Raw genomic sequence first — 16,225 nt, 5'->3', positions numbered from 1 at the left:
CCAGAGGATTTGGGTAGATGGGAATGTAAACATAACCAAACACGAGCTACATACAGTATTCTAGTCAAGGATGCTCACACTTACTATAATGTTACTTTGGTAGAATCACCATTTATGGAAGTAGCTCGAAAACAAATTAGATTGGACCCATCAATACCAGAAGCAAGGGAGGTGAAATACAAATTAGTTACTTGAAAATTAACACTTCAAAAAATGCTAATTGTTCAAGGTATACCACTTTTCAAGTTCATTCAATAGCTATTTTGATTTGACTGAATATGTTACTGTATGTGGGTGGCACTATGTGTGAAACAGAGGAGGGGAGAAGGGTTTATAAACCAGGAAACTCCAAGTGTTTGAGTTTTAAACTGACATGTACAGCCAACCTGTTTGTCTTCTGAAAGCCTGCTGATTATAGAAATGGATGTGACATATTCTGTAGTAACATATATTGTACTTGCACTCACTGTTTTATATATCCTAAAGGTTTTGAGCAGCTGGACTGAAAGCAAAGACAAGAATTTCCCTCCTGGTCCCAGATGCCTACCCCTGATTGGAAATTTACATATTATAGATTTGAAGAAACCCCATCAGACTTTAATGAAGGTAAATTCATGTTTCTGCCATTCTATTTAGCAACTGTGGGAAAGGAGTAATAAGCAAAAATAAATATCTAAAGTCTGCTGTTATTTTTAGTTAGGACTTTGTGACTGTGACCTTGTTGAAGGTCTTTTTGGAGCAGCTCCTCATGAAATAAGGGTGGTTTTATTTCATTTACAAGTGAATAGTTTTTGCACCTATTAAATCACATTTATTCACTGATATTTTTCTAAGTAAGTTGTGCTTCATATTTTTTTTATATTAGCCACATGCGAAAAATGTGCAGGAATAACTCACGAGCAGTTTCAATAACGCCTACTACATCTCTAGCAAACTTTTTTCACATACAGCTGCAACTGTCGGTTGGAGGCGGCTTGCCTTGAGAATTCTGCACTTAAACCCAAATTACGCTGCGAGATTTCTGCAGCCAGACTAATGGCCCATCGGATTAACTCAGTGGGGGTTCCTGCATTTTAATGGGACTCACACTATGAGAATCCTACCGGGCTGCAAATCCAAGTCAAATGCAGGGACCCCAGCTGTGTTAATCAGATGTGCCATTTCAGCCTGCTGTGGATCATCTCACGAGTTACTGCAAGATGTCACAGATTTTCCAAGGCAAGCAGTCTAAAACCGGCTGCTGCATCTATATTTACCACAGATTTCTCAATAACAAGGTAATTGTGATTGAGTAAGACAATGGGTAATATTTACTATCATGCACGCATTTTTTATTTGAGCTACAGGTTGTAGTAGACATTATTTCTCCCGCTAAGGTGATGCACAGAGGCGGAACCAGGGTTTTTTGTGACAGGACAAGTTCCTCCAAATGTGCCCCACCATACACAAACACACAGCACACTGACAGATACTGGTGCACGGTGACACAAAACACAGACAGACACTGACACACAGGCACTGCACAGAACACATTACACTGATACAAAGCATACTGCATAGCACACCAACACACATCATAAATACTCACAGACACACAGAACAGGACAGTGACAGATAGACACACCGCATACTTGCACGCACTGATACACAGCATATATACACACACTGACACACAGCACACTGTACATACTGTAGCAAATCTGCACACAGCATCCTGAAGAAAGGTGGATCACATTCTGTGGCGTGTGCTAGAAAATGGTGATGAGTCTGCTCTCTGAGGAGGCAGAAAAAGGGTGTGTGCACTGTGTCAAGAGGGAGGGGGTAAATGTGTTTTGTGTTGAGAATATTAGTGAGTATGAAGTTTGATAAGAGGAGATAAATGTGTTGTGTGTTGAGAATAAGGGTGGGTGTGAAAGAAGGGTGTGTGTGATGGGTTTGTGCATTTGAGGATGTTGAGTGTGGTGTGTGAGCAAGAAGGGTTGTGTGCGTTCTAACAAGGACACCCCAAGATTTAAAAAATCCTTAAGGGGTACCCATGCCTAAAAAAAACACTGTTCTACAACGTCTATAGCAGCTGATCTTAAAATGTAATAAGTATGTCTTAAAATAGCATCATTGGCTATGCGTAAATTGATGTTCCAAATGCCGGGCTCTTTTAGTATAGTCTGATTAAAGCCCAGTCCCTATTAGAGCAGAATTAAAATGGGGTCTTACATTGAAAACAGCCGTTAATCCAACACTAATTTCGATGTGAAAACAAGACAGTTGCTTTTTAACATGTACATAAATTAGGAATAGACAGGCTGTGCTCTCTCTAATGAGCTGTTTTTTTACTGCCCCCACAAAATGCACATATTTTTGGTAAACTCTAAATTGGGGATTTTTATTACAAGTGACAAACCTGCCTTTTGTACCCACGCATTCAGTTTGCGCTACTATACTATCATTAGCTAACCATAACCTGGTATCCTTGTGTAATAAAGGTACTGTTACTAATTACAATCTAGTCCCTAATTGGTTGTTTTGAAATGATTCTATAGATTTCTATAAACGAAAGAAGCAAGATTAAGAGATTTTATACATCTGCTACAGCTACAAATTAACACAGACCAAAATATTTGGTAAATTGTTTAAAAATAGTCGTATTTTCTTCTTGAATATTTTTATATTTATTATTATCTGTAATATTTTCTATTTAAGCTATCAAAAATATATGGCTCTGTGTTCAGCATTCAAATGGGTATGAAGAAAATGGTAGTCTTGGCTGGATATGAGACTGTAAAAGATGCTCTTGTGAATTATTCTGAAGAATTTGGAGGAAGGGCAAGAATTCCAATTTTTCAGAACATGGATAAAGGAAAGGGTAAGTTTGTTTCTTTGCCTTAATACATTACATCTAAAGGTTTTAAGGCGTAGAGTCTGTGAGAATGATGTACAGTATTATGGCACATTTGGAGCAAAACTGAAGCAAATTGTATCATTTATAACTTGTTTCTGCACGACAATCGGGTTTATGAATGCTAAAGTACTGTATGTGGGACAAATTTATCCAACCATATGTATCACATAAATAAGATTGCTTTCCGTTGATACATCTTGTGCATTTGTTGCCCAGGAATTGTTTTAATTTGGCCTTGATACATAGACCCCAATGTGCTACAGAGAAGTTTTACATTGTATTTGACTAAATAAAAATGGAGTGACATACTGTACTTTTCTGGCTAACAATTTGTTTAACATGTAGAATACCCTTTCTTACATTTGATACAACCTGCAAATGTAGCAGTGCATTAAAAAATGTAGAGTCACACTGTCTTTACTTTGATACAGTGTATATTATCTCCCAATGTGTCTATCAGAAAGCAACATACAGATTCATGACAACAAATTAATATCCTTATACAGTATTTTGCTTTGGTAACATTAGAACTTGGAGTCACAACATGGGACTATAAGGGGCATAATCCGCATGCCCAGCACATTCACTGCAAACTTTGTCTCTAACCATTTACTACTGAAATAACAGACACTAGGCACTGCGTTTATTGGAAAGACTGTTCAGGACACAGTTTTGCTCAAAATGTTAAATACCAACATTTAATTGGTATTGTTTTACCCTTCAAACATAGTAAAAATCTTATGAAACTATGGCGACAGAAGAGGAGAGAATGGTTCTGTTCTGTGTGAGCTATAAAACCCATATTACTCACTCCACATCCCCACTCACCTCTTTCTTGTGTGAGGATCTGCACTATCCAAAGTCCATGAAGATGGTCGATCTGGCCAAATATATACTGGGTCCAGGGAGACAATTTTCTTTGTCCTGCTCTGCAACTTAGGGAATACGTACCATATTCAATAAGCTGATATACTGCTGATCTCAGGGCAATCATTGGATAACTGGTCTTTTATTTATTTTGTATTGTTTTGTGGATGAGTAGTTATGTTTTTTTTCCACTGACTCCTTGTGGGGATCTGTTCCTGCCTTATTTTCTTTAAAGCCCATACTGTTGGGCCCTTGTCAGTATTATACCCTTTGTTGTATACTGTATATTGTATTCCCAGTCTTGCTGGCTAAAAAGTAGATCAGTGGCCACTGGATGGATCTGTAACCATAATATAGTGTTTTCCAAACCTCTCCTTGCGACCCATGGCCACACCTGTTTTTTGAAATAACCAATGCCCTTGCATCCAAGTGAATGCTCTTATTTTTTGCACATTTATAGAATGTTAGGTTGTTGCCTCAGAAACCTGGTGTGACTGTCGATTATGGGGAGAGGTTTGGAAAACACTGCATTAATAGGAGACTTCCCTACAGCAGCTAGGCCAATGAGCAACACATCCACTATTAATGTGGCCTTCCTGTAGGATCAACACATATGGGGCCTATTCTAGTAGCTTTGATAAGTGACTTATCGATGGTTTTGAGCACTTTGAGTAAGTTCGCATGTGTAGATATTAAAAAAGATCAGATAGCATGGCAAACTCGCTCGAAAACGGCTTCTTCATGATTGGTAGCACTCCCGCTCAGACAAATCGAGTGGTTGCTCAAAAAATACTAAAACTTGCATTTTTTGCCAGATTGAGCTATTCAAGCAGTTCCAAGATTCACATTCCTGCAACTAGAAGGCTCTGATCTGGGATCCACGATGAGACTCTGATGGAAGAAATGTATTCTTACTAGATCACATTGAAGCTGGGTGTCTCTGTATCTGACACGCATTAATATCAGCTCTGGAGACCCCCTGCTTCGATCCTATGCAATAAAAATATATTTACAGTCAGCTCCATTACCTTAGCATCTAACCGCTAAGGTAATGAAGGGGTGCCTGGTTTGTTAGGGGTCGATGGGTGAGTAATAAATGGACACGCTACTACCTACCACCTCTAACCCCAACAACCCCTTCACATACAGTACAGCGATGGGTAAAAAAACACAATTATCCAGATCTGGAAAATAGCGCATTTGCCCATTAAAAATAAAACATTAACCAGCCAGCATTTAGTAAATAAACCTCTGCCAGGATGAAGCCCTCATCCTCATCTTCATCTTCATCCTCCTATTCCTCCGTGGGCAGCAACATTAAAATGAAAAATCTAACTACTGGCCACTAACCCCTTAATTACCTTAGCGGTTAGTAACCGCTCTAGTAATTAAGGGTTTACATCCTTCATTACTTTAGCGGCTAGCCGAAAAGGTAATGAAGCTGTTTTTATTTTATTTTAATAACATTGTTTTGAAGCAAGGTGTCTCCAGAGCTAAGCCCCAAAATGTTTGCCTCAACACCCCCTTCTCCTGAGTTACAGGCCCTGGCATGGGGTGCCGGTATCTCCCTGCATTGTTTAAATCTCCTGTGTCACGTAACCAGGAAATTTAAACTTTGCAGTAAAATTAATGTGGTTTAGCTCTGGAGACCCCCTGTTTCAATATTGTTTTGTTAAAATAAAAACAGTGCAATCGCCTGTATGAGCTGTACAGGGAGATGCAGCTGTGTCTGTGCAGCTCTTCCAGACTGCAGGAAGATCACAGAGGCGGAACTTAGAAAAGGACAGAGGTAAAGACACTGCTAACTCGAGCAGTATTGGCATTTTCCTAGCGAATGGTATCTGGCTTACGATAACTCTTTCTGAATATCATGATAAAACAAATGTCAGACCGGCCGGTAGGTCATGCCAAAACATTCTATATGGCAGTGATTTTATCTAACTTACCTGAATAGGCCACTAAACTGATAAGTGGACTGTATACCGCCCTACAGCGAAACGGTATAGTTGTTTACACAGCAATAATTGGTTTAATATCTGAGAAAACCTTACTCACATCTGCAGATTAATACACAAATTAGTTAGTCACAGAATATTATATAATATGTGAGAAAACTTGCAGTACAGCGTGGCTGCTAAATGTGCGCCGACGCAAGTACTTGGCCCAGAAAGATTGAGGGGCGGTGCTTGTGTGCACAGCGCATGCAACACACTGGGACCGCAGCCTAAGGGTTAGTGGGTATTGAGTTCTGGAAGAGAGTTCAGAGTGTGCAGACACTGAAGATAGTTCTCCTGCTAGAGGAGTGTACTGAGGCCTAGTCCTTAAGGGATAGGGTACAGATGATATGTGATCCAGGGCATGTACCTCGCTGTTAAATAAGCCTCAGTCATACAACAACTGGTGTAGTCCTTGAAGCATGGCTAATGATAACAGAAGAAGTGTCCATGAGTTGCATCCTGAAGCCTCAGGATCCTCTTGAACTGGAGGCGCAGGCCACTAAAGAGACACCGTGAGCCTGTCCTGATGTCCTCCACACAACATCGCTGAGATCTCCTGTCTCCTGTTTACCAACCAGGTATGATACAGCAGCTACAGAACATAGAAGTAGCAGCACATTTCCCAGAGGGTGGGGGAAACAGGGCTGCACACGAGTAACAGGAATGTGTGCTATAAATACCCATACAGGTTACCACAAAGTGAAAAAGGGACCTCTGACGTGGGATTACAACCCAATTTGGGGTATGAAGTGATATTACTCAGTTGATACATTATTTCTGATCTTTAATCACTGTAATTCATGATTACCAATGCCCCTCCCTTGACAGCTGGACACACTATAATATCAACATTGTTTTTAAGTAGTTGCAACACTTTACACTCCAAAAGTGAAATGTTAGAACTCGCTGTTTGTTGGTGGTATCTTATTACAAGCTGTACTATCCTGTTGTACTAACCGAATAAAGTTTTATACAGACAGGTTAGTGACGGGAGGATCAAAGGTACTTTTAACCTTACATTTTGGGATGTCATTAGTCATAAGTTTATCATGAAAAATGTAATTGAATTTCATATGTCTATTGCATTTAAACATATCCACGTCACTAGAATAAGTCCGGTGTTGCTGTCAGTACATAAAATAGTCCCCTGTCTAGAAAATGGGTCTCAGTATTGGTCAATAACACGTCAGACAGATTATAGATCAGCGTGGTCCGCTTTGTGGGGGACGACACTGCCCCTTTTCACTTACCCCCTCGTCTGAAAAGTACCCTTTGTCGTTTGTGTGTAATGTTGTGGCTCTTAATTTGTAGGAGCCCTTCTGTAAAAAAGGTGAACCTTACAGCTGTGCTTTTTGAGCATGACATAGGCTGTGATTTACGCCACAGACTCGCTCTCGGATAGTGCACTCAACTAAAGCATACTTTACGCTACAGGCTCCCCTCTGCATATGTACTGCACATTTCTATGCTCCAAAGTCTACACTGTACGCTCTCCTCACACTATAGAGACTTTCAGTAACAATATTGATTGAGTGTAGGTATACCCTCTGGACACTAATCTGCACAGATCCTGACTGAGACCCCTACGACTGCATCCTGCTACACAGGATAGTCTCTTCCTGCTGATCAAATAGACATTCATCGACCCAGCCATCCCAATACTCTGCCAATCTTGTGACAATCATATCAGTTGGACTTATAAGACAAATTATAGACTTTTCATGCACTGACCTCAGTAATATTATTTTTATTATACTAAGGGGTCAACTGCCGGTTGTCAACCGCTTGCCGTGCGTGTTTTTGCCGGGTCCCTGCTGTGTGAATTCTACAGGTTTACACCTGTCTGTAAGAGATGCGCAGTCAGAGTCTAACAGGCGATCGTTGGGGCTTTAATTTTATTTTAATAATACAATATTGTAGTAGGGGGTCTCTGGAGCAGAACTGCATTGATTTCAGGTCCAGGGACCCCCGGCTTCCCGAGGTAGTAGCCGCTATGTTAATGAAACGGTTAACCCCTCCAACTGCCCAACCCGAGAAGCCTAACCACCACCCTGGGGCAACTGTCCCCTTCTTCCAATCCCTCTACCCCCAATACACATTACGATACAAACAACAATACATTGAATACCCTTCCCTTCCCCCTCCCAACACATATAGTAATGTGCAAAATCCCTATTTTCCATATCTGGATAATAGCTAATTTGTAACGAATCTCTGTTATCCCCCTTTATTTAACACACAGCTACTAAAAGCTAAGTTTTAATTCTGTCATCTAAGTTTTAATTCTGTCATCTATTCACACCACCATTACTAGTATTGAGTGCACCGTGTTTTCTTTCTCGTGCATACTATATTAATAACTTGCAAACTTTTAATGATTTTTTTCCCAAAGTTTTCAGTATGTAAAAAAATGTTGAATGCGCGAGATAAAGTTGTTTACATATATTATTTTTTTTTAACTGTTTCTTGTTTGGCTACATTTAACATTTTTAACACACTGTTTTAGGACTTGTTTTTTCTAACGGTGACAACTGGAAGGTGATGAGAAGATTTACTATTACAACTTTACGTCATTTTGGAATGGGCAAGAGCAGCATAGAAGACAAAGTATTTGAAGAATGTGATCACCTAACTCAACATATTGAGTCATTCAAAGGTACAGTAGGGATATAATGTGGATATGTACATTGTATAATGCAATGCATTTGTAAAATTGTAGTTAATTTGTAGTCAACCAGTGTTAATACATTATATTGCTGAGCTGGGACAGGGAACATACAGAATTAGAGGATTCACTCAAAGATATATGTTATGTTAGTGTATTTTCATGTGACTATCCAGAATCCTTTTCTGAAGCCTAACAACTTTATGATGTGAGAATGACGTGAATGAATCACGGAACCTGTGGGAGACATGGAATAACACTTTTCTACTTCTTCCAATAGTTATTCCAGAAACATGACTCCTGTCTTCTCTGTACTTACCTAGTCAAGGTTTTTTTTCTTTATGCACCATACATTTTCAGAAAATACTTAATAAGATTATTAATAAATTACATGTTTGTTTCAACCTTATGGAATCGTTAGTGTCTTGTTACACAGTGCTTCTGCTACAACCGGGATTTTGCTGGGTGGTACAATACTGTAGTGGTTGTTCTGTGTGAAATGTATGGCAGAAACCAGTATGTGTAACAGTGTTTCCTCCAGCCAATCACAGATAGGGGCCATTGCAGGGTGTATGGTGCATATACCTGCTGGCAACAGGAGGGCTGAGTTGTCTGCGATAACTTGGGAACAGGCTTCTGGGGTTCATAGCCCACATAATACTTAGCAGTGCAGCGCCTCCATCTGCCGTAGGCTCCGGGGAAATGGAGATGATCTCCCATTGTAGAACTGTACTTTTCCCCCCAGTTAGGTCACACACCAGGCAGGAGGTACATTACAAAACAAGAACGGTTTATTACTACACTTCTGCAGTGACAGTTACTCAGCAGTCTTCTGCCGGATACAGTCAGTACTCACTGAAGATGGTTAACAAACACACAGAACCCCAGCAAGCTCCTTTAAGGAACCCCTGAGGGCCCCCCCCCCCCCAATTTTTTTTTATATATGTGTATATGTGTATATGTGTATATGTATGTGTCAAAAAGGAGAGCATGACAAATGTATACAACAAGCGACAGAGAAGCCCAATGCTACATCCAATATGACAAAAATACACAGTAAAATACTTACATATTCTCTTGAAAAAATATCATTTGGTTGAACCCTTTGGCCAAAAGCATTGTAAGCCTGCGAGCCACAACAAGGCAAACCCAGTTCGCAGGTCCTAACACTACCAGATAAAATACTAATCTACCTCTATTAGGATTAAAATTCTCATTTACCTCTATTAGGAGGGAGAAAAACCCAACAGTGCTAGTGTACATAAGATCCTTTCAATACTAGATGCAATTTGTTGCTACTGTAGGATGCTTTGCAACATTAATTGGTAAAACTTGGGATTCTGTGGGCAGAAGGGGATATTTGAACAGTTTAAAGTATTTTTACATATGTACCACAAAGGCAAAAGGCTCCTTGTAATACTTGTGATTGGTTCATAGCGTTCGCCGCATGTGTTTAAAATAAAATGCTAGAAAGGCCCCCCTATAATATACAGTACTGTGAAGATGTGTTCCCTGTGTTAGGGAATAGTTCAGTTCCAACTATGGGTATAAAATCTTCTCAAGCGTAAAACAGCTTCACAGTTTGGGAAAGAACTCTTATCAGCAGAAAAGTCATTAACCGCTCAATGAATTTTTTTATAAAATGTGTTCTTTCTAGAAATACTAACAGACATCAAGATCCCTGTAATCTTACAAAATTATTAAATAATTCACCAGTACACGTTTCAGGAATTGTATCCATAATCATCTTTTTAGTGCCAAAAAAAATGTTTAGAAATGAAATTGAGTGAATACTATCTTTAGGTTCCAGAGAAGCAAAACATTCACATAATACGGAAACCCATGAATACATTTCCAAAAATTTCACAAACATAGAAATCACCCCAATCTATAAGACACTAACCATAGATCTATTTGCGTTTTTTACATCTATCAGCATACATGGGCAGGGGTACAGGTGCGCCGCCGAGTATTATAAAACTTGCCTTAAACTTGCCTGGGAAAATCTGGGGCTATCACCAACAAGACCCAGGAACATGCTGTGTACATGCTGGGTACATGCTGCAAACATTTCAGTAACATTTCTGCAGAGACTAATGGCCCATCGGATTAACACAGCAGGGTTCCCTGGCAGTCCCATTCAGTTTGAATGGGACTGCCAGGGACCCCCGCTGTTAATCCGATGGGCCATTAGTCTGTCTGCAGAAATGTCACTGAAATGTTGCAGCATGTACCCAGCATGTTCCTGGGTCTTGTTGGTAATTGCCCCAGGTTTGTTTTAGAATACTCGTCGGCACTACAGTATTTGGCTAAACCCTCATTATTGTCTCTCTTTGCTACTTTACATTTTCATATGTGATGATGTGTGATATTATATGGTTGTAATTATATTGTAAAAATAGAATACAGATATGGTTATTATTATTAAATAACATACAGTGAGAGTAGTCTATTTGTCATCACTGGGCACTGGGGATCATTGTGCACATATGATAAGACTACTTTTCATATTATATTTATTATATTATATTTTTAATAATTTATATCCTATACTTTTTTCTTTATTTTATAAAACTATTGGTTGTTTTCTTTAATGCTTATCATCAATCTTAATTGATAGGAAAGCCGTTTGATAATACTACAATAATTAATGCAGCCGTTGCCAATATAATTGTGGCAATTTTACTTGGACATCGTATGGACTATGAAGATCCAACATTTCTGAGGCTCCTAAGTTTGACAAATGAAAACGTTAGACTTCTGGGATCTCCCACGATTTCGGTAACATGACTTACAATTTTTCTGTCCAAACACTGTTTATTTTTCTAAAATCAAATTAAAAATCCAATTATCAAACCCAATTCTATCACTATCAATACAGAACCTGCCTCAAGGATTAATAATAAAGCAAGGTGTGGTCATTTCTCTGGTCATACTGAACAGCTGTGAATTTATTTAGAAAATGATATTGAGAAGGAAGGAAAAGTTTAGTCTCGCAGAATTTTCCTTGAGACAGCAGTGAAATATCTTACACCATCAAATGATTTCTTACTGGTAAATTGTGACCCATGTCTGTAGTCACTTCCGAATGCTTACGTTTTTGTAAATAATATTAAGTAATACCCTAAGATGTTGCATTATACTGAACTGCAATACCTCTTTGTTTACATTAACCTTTGATAGTTAAACAGGTGCGTATTATTATTAGCATTTGATAAGATGTTTAGGACTGTAAAGCCTGATGAGGTTTAAAAAAGGGTTATTGCAAAGCCCTTTATTAATTGTTTGCAGAATGTAATGATATTGGCTAGTATAAGTGACCAAAAGAAGCCACACACATGTTGTGCATTATTTAATCATCAGGACATCATTTTTTTAAGCATATAGGGTGTATTGGGGTCTTGCGTGGTTTTGTTGTTATATACTGTATATTGCCAGAAGATATCTGTATGTGCAATGCAACATTGGGGTATAAAAAAAAATAGGGGATTATTCTGTAAACTCCGTTAGCGCTGTACTGAGCAATCTGCCTGGAAAGCCCCATTGACTTGAATGGGGCTTTCCGTGCAGAACGCACAGCAAAGAGCTAACGGAGTTTACAGAATAAGCCCCATAGATTTGTCAGCAAACTGTGACAATGTTCCAGGGCACTAACGAAAAAATCCAAATGGAAAAAGCAGGGAGCCCAGGTAGTGAAAAAATCATAGAGGCTTTATTTGCAACATTAACAAGTGGTAATCAGAACAGAATATGTCCTCCCACGTGTTTCACGCAAGTGTTACGCTTTCTCATGGAGTTATTACTCCTCTTTGATTTTTTCACCACCTGTACCTGTAATTTCAACACTATAAGTGTTGCAGATATGTTTTAGTAAGGCAAATGTTGTAGAAAGTATTTAAATAAGAATTAGTAGAAGGATGTACAGTAAGCACCTTCCGCTTTTTTAAAGTATAAAATAGTGTCAGTTAGTCCTTTTAAATGTACACAGAATATATGTAGCCCTTTTTGTGAACCGGCCTGACCCACCCAATCTCACATTGGCCCCTTGTGGTCTAACCGGTCCCTTTCCTTGCGGCACACCTCTTCTAAGGGACTACTGGTAACTGTATCACACCTGTGGCTCCAGGAGATCTGAGCCTCCGCTAGCTGGTAGCCTGGGGAAACCCTTACCGTTTACCTGGTGCAGCGCCTCCACTTACCCAGGATCCCCGTTATGAAAGATAGCCCTGGGTAAGAAATACAACACTCATAGATATAATACTAACACTTTACTAACACACAAACAAAGCAGTACACAACATCATAACCTTATGCTCTATCCGCATTACCTCGGCCCAATGTCTGGTGTTCCCACCCAGTGTGCTGTGATCCCCCACACCCAATATCCCGTACTCCTTCGGAGGTCGTGGGTGACTGCGCAATCACTAAACTAATAGGCCTGTTGGTGCACTTATAATACAGAAGTACCTTCCGAGCACTCCGATGCTCGGGACCGCAACACTCTTCTAAAAGGGTCAGACGTGCGATGCCTCCGTCTGATCCTATCCAGGTACTTTTCCAGGACCCCAACGAGGGTCCCACCGCTTCCCGGGAACAGCAACCGAATCACGGCAACACCAACCGCATCACGGGAACAGCAACCACCGCTATCCCTATCTATCCCTAAAGTGACAGGAACCCTAACCTAGGGCCTGTCCCTGATGAACCGCAACCTGGGATGGCTTGGGGAAAACTCCTAGGGCCTGTGGAACAATGACCTGCCCCCTCCCCTAGCTACCCAGTCCTATCTGAAACTGCTAACTAACACCTAACAGCCTGCAGCAGACATACAGCTCTCACCGTCAGCCTGCAGGCTTTCACACACGCTGCACACACTGCGCCCAGCACATGCAGCGACAACACACAGCTAACATAACACACACACCATCCACTGGAACCCGCAGCAAATCCACTGCTTGCACGCTGTGCCTATTTGCCAGTGCGCACAGCCCTATCCGCTGTGGCACTGCCAAACTGCACCTTCCGCACCTAAGGGTAACCTCCTTATCTAGGGCCGTCCCTCTTCAGTTACCCCCTGCCCTTACCGGGAATTGGGGCCTGCCTGGGGACCTAAGGAGAACCCTTACCTGATGCAGGAGCCACGCGCTCCCTACACCCTTCCTACTCCTTCCTTCTCTTCTTCCTGACTGACTCATGCAAAGCCCGGGAAATGTATCTCTTTTCCCAAGCTGAGCTTCCTCCAGCCCTATTGGCCACTATCAGGCACCTGGTGCCTGTCTCCCTATGCCTCCTGGGAATTGTAGTTCCCAGGGGGCTGCTACAGTACTGGGGCCGCGTGCGCGCTTCTCCCGCGCATGCGCGAATGCCTAATAGCCGCCGCAACCTCTCTCTTCCCTGTCCTGCCCTCGCGCGATCTCTCCCTAACTGCCGAGTCCCTCCTGCGCATGCGCGACCTGTCTGGGGCCTTCCCTGCGCTTGCCGGTCCCTGCGCATGCGCGAACCTACGCGCAATGGCGGCACCCTCTCCTCCAGTCGCCGGGCCGGTGGCAACGCGATCGCGGCCTTAGCGACGGCCCGATCGCGTCCCCGGCAACCGGCCTGCACCTCAGAGCACCGCTCTGCTCCCTGCACTGGCCCCCACCCTCGCGAAGTGCAAATTTTCCTCAGGGCTCATTCTCCCCCTCGCAGAATCCCAACGACCTCGCTTGGGAAGCAACCATACAGAGTGTTATACAGGGTAAAATACATGGCATAACTCATATCACATGTAGCATGCATTTTGTCATCAATACTCAATACACTCGTATGGATACCCGAGGCCAGCTGAGTCTCAGAGTGGAGTGCCCCTAACTGATTGGGTGAGGGTATCCCTCATGGACTCCTGTGAGTCTTTTGGAGCTCAAGACCAATCTCTTGCAAAACCCCACCGCCTCCCCCTCGCGGAAAAAATAGTAAGGGGTCCGGGGTATTGACCCTTGCCGGACCCCCGGTTTCGTCTCACGGGAGACAGGGAGGCTCAGTCTCTTGCCTCGGTCCACCACATGGCGAACATAACGCTCCATCGTGCACATGGGAGAGGCCACAACTACCAGAGCGGTCTAAACACAGTCTTTGTCCGCTCCAACCATCCCTTTAACGGTGACCTCTTCAGCGGACGGCACAACTTCTTCGGGTAGGCCCGGGTCTCGGGAAGGCCAGGCTTGGAGACTCCTCGTGCAGGAGTATGTGTCGCTCCGGTTCGCTACACCGGATCCCTGGATGAGGTCGAGTTCGTTCTATGATCTGCAGAGATCTTCTGGGGGAGACACCTCCACCAGGACGCGATGACGGGGTGAACCCATCGCCCGGGTGACCCTACCTTTGGAGTCCTAACAGCCTGCAGCAGACATACAGCTCCCCCAAGAAGAAGCACCGCTAGACGTGAAACGATCGTCGGGTGACAGGCGACGCTCATACCGATGACGTCAGCCGTTTGTTTTTACAGAGTGTGAGACGGAGGCTGAGGCATTTATGGTGTTCACAGAGCCTAAAGATCCGGATATGGGTGATATACTGCGCGCAATTGCGAGACAGCATACTCATTAGAGTAATATCCCTCCACGCTTTGAGGAGTCTTATAAGTGAGAGATATCTAGCTGCTTGCATTCAATTACACAGTGACGCTTAACTGTGAGCTTCTGATATACAGAGGCTAGTGTGTATTGTGTACTGTGACTAACCTTAGTCACCACAGCGCATATACTCTATATAATAGACCAACACTTTTGGGTCTAGAGGCAGAATTACTTATATATGGCACTATTGTGCCTGCGCTGTATACATCCTTTTTCAAACACTTTGCTATACCTCACCCTTTTGCCAATTCACTCCGTCTTCAACTCCCCTTAAGAGGTTTTAGATTAGCTGTATATATTTTGGTTTACCTTTTTTTTGTGTATCTAATAAGTATAAATTAAGTAATAAATAATTTTTTGTTTTGTATTTTAACCTCCTATACCCATATGGTTGAATATAGTTGATTTATCTGTGTATACACTGGCGACACACTTAATTGCAGTGCGGCCAGATCCGCAAGCCGGGAGATTTCCCGGCTTGCTAGTGGCCGCCCCTCGGCGTGCCGCGCGTCACTGACGCGCGGTCACGCGTCTTCGGGAGCCTGCGCTCCCTGCACGCGCGTCCAGGGCTCCCCGAGGGAGCCCTGGTGTCCCGCGATGTGGAGGACGGTGGCAGGGGGTTCCGGGGGACCCGGCGGACCCGGCAGCGGTAGGGAGAGCGCCCCGATCGGAGGGCGCTCTTCCGCTGCTTCGGCGCGCGCCCGTCACCCTCGGGCGCGCGCCAGGCTACTGCTGCGGCCAAGAACGGGCAAATGCTCGAATAAACTTGGCCGCAGCAGTATATACTATCACTCAGAGTTATTAATTTAGTTAAGTGCAATCTATGGGAACGCTTTCTCTTGGTCATCTCTGACCATCCTATTCACTAGTTCACAGTTCCATGCACCGCTTTTTACTTTGGTATAGATTATTAAGGTGAGCAGTGTTTTTCCATTGCCTACTTCTAGATAAAGGGGCACCCATCGGTCGGACCCCCCGGGCAAATTTAAGAATTTAGGGCCATCTTCCACGCTTAGGGTCTGGCCTGCATATATCAGGACAGTACTCCATTGCACGGTGTCATCATACCTTCGCCCTCTGACCCACGTACCCGCCAGTCCAGGGAGCTTCAGAACCTGTGCCTGGACATCTAACAAGGGCATGCCCGCCGGGACTGCCCCCACGGCAACCACGTGGTTAGGAG

The 16,225-nt window shown here is 42.6% G+C and overlaps 1 protein-coding gene across 1 annotated transcript in view; it reads left to right on the top strand.

Moving 5' to 3' along the window:
* Positions 1-380: 380 nt before the first annotated feature.
* The window catches only part of LOC142485024 (cytochrome P450 2K1-like), a 42,230-nt gene continuing 26,385 nt past the window's right edge, over positions 381-16,225 (top strand). The window contains exons 1-4 of the mRNA XM_075584254.1: positions 381-606; positions 2,701-2,863; positions 8,270-8,419; positions 11,049-11,209. Of these exons, the coding sequence (XP_075440369.1) occupies positions 421-606; positions 2,701-2,863; positions 8,270-8,419; positions 11,049-11,209 (660 nt within the window). The 5' untranslated portion in view covers positions 381-420. The remainder of the gene's footprint in view (positions 607-2,700; positions 2,864-8,269; positions 8,420-11,048; positions 11,210-16,225) is intronic.

This window comes from Ascaphus truei, unplaced genomic scaffold (assembly GCF_040206685.1).
Source record: "Ascaphus truei isolate aAscTru1 unplaced genomic scaffold, aAscTru1.hap1 HAP1_SCAFFOLD_513, whole genome shotgun sequence".
Lineage (NCBI taxonomy): Eukaryota > Metazoa > Chordata > Amphibia > Anura > Ascaphidae > Ascaphus > Ascaphus truei.
This window is presented reverse-complemented; position numbering and strand designations above follow the sequence as displayed.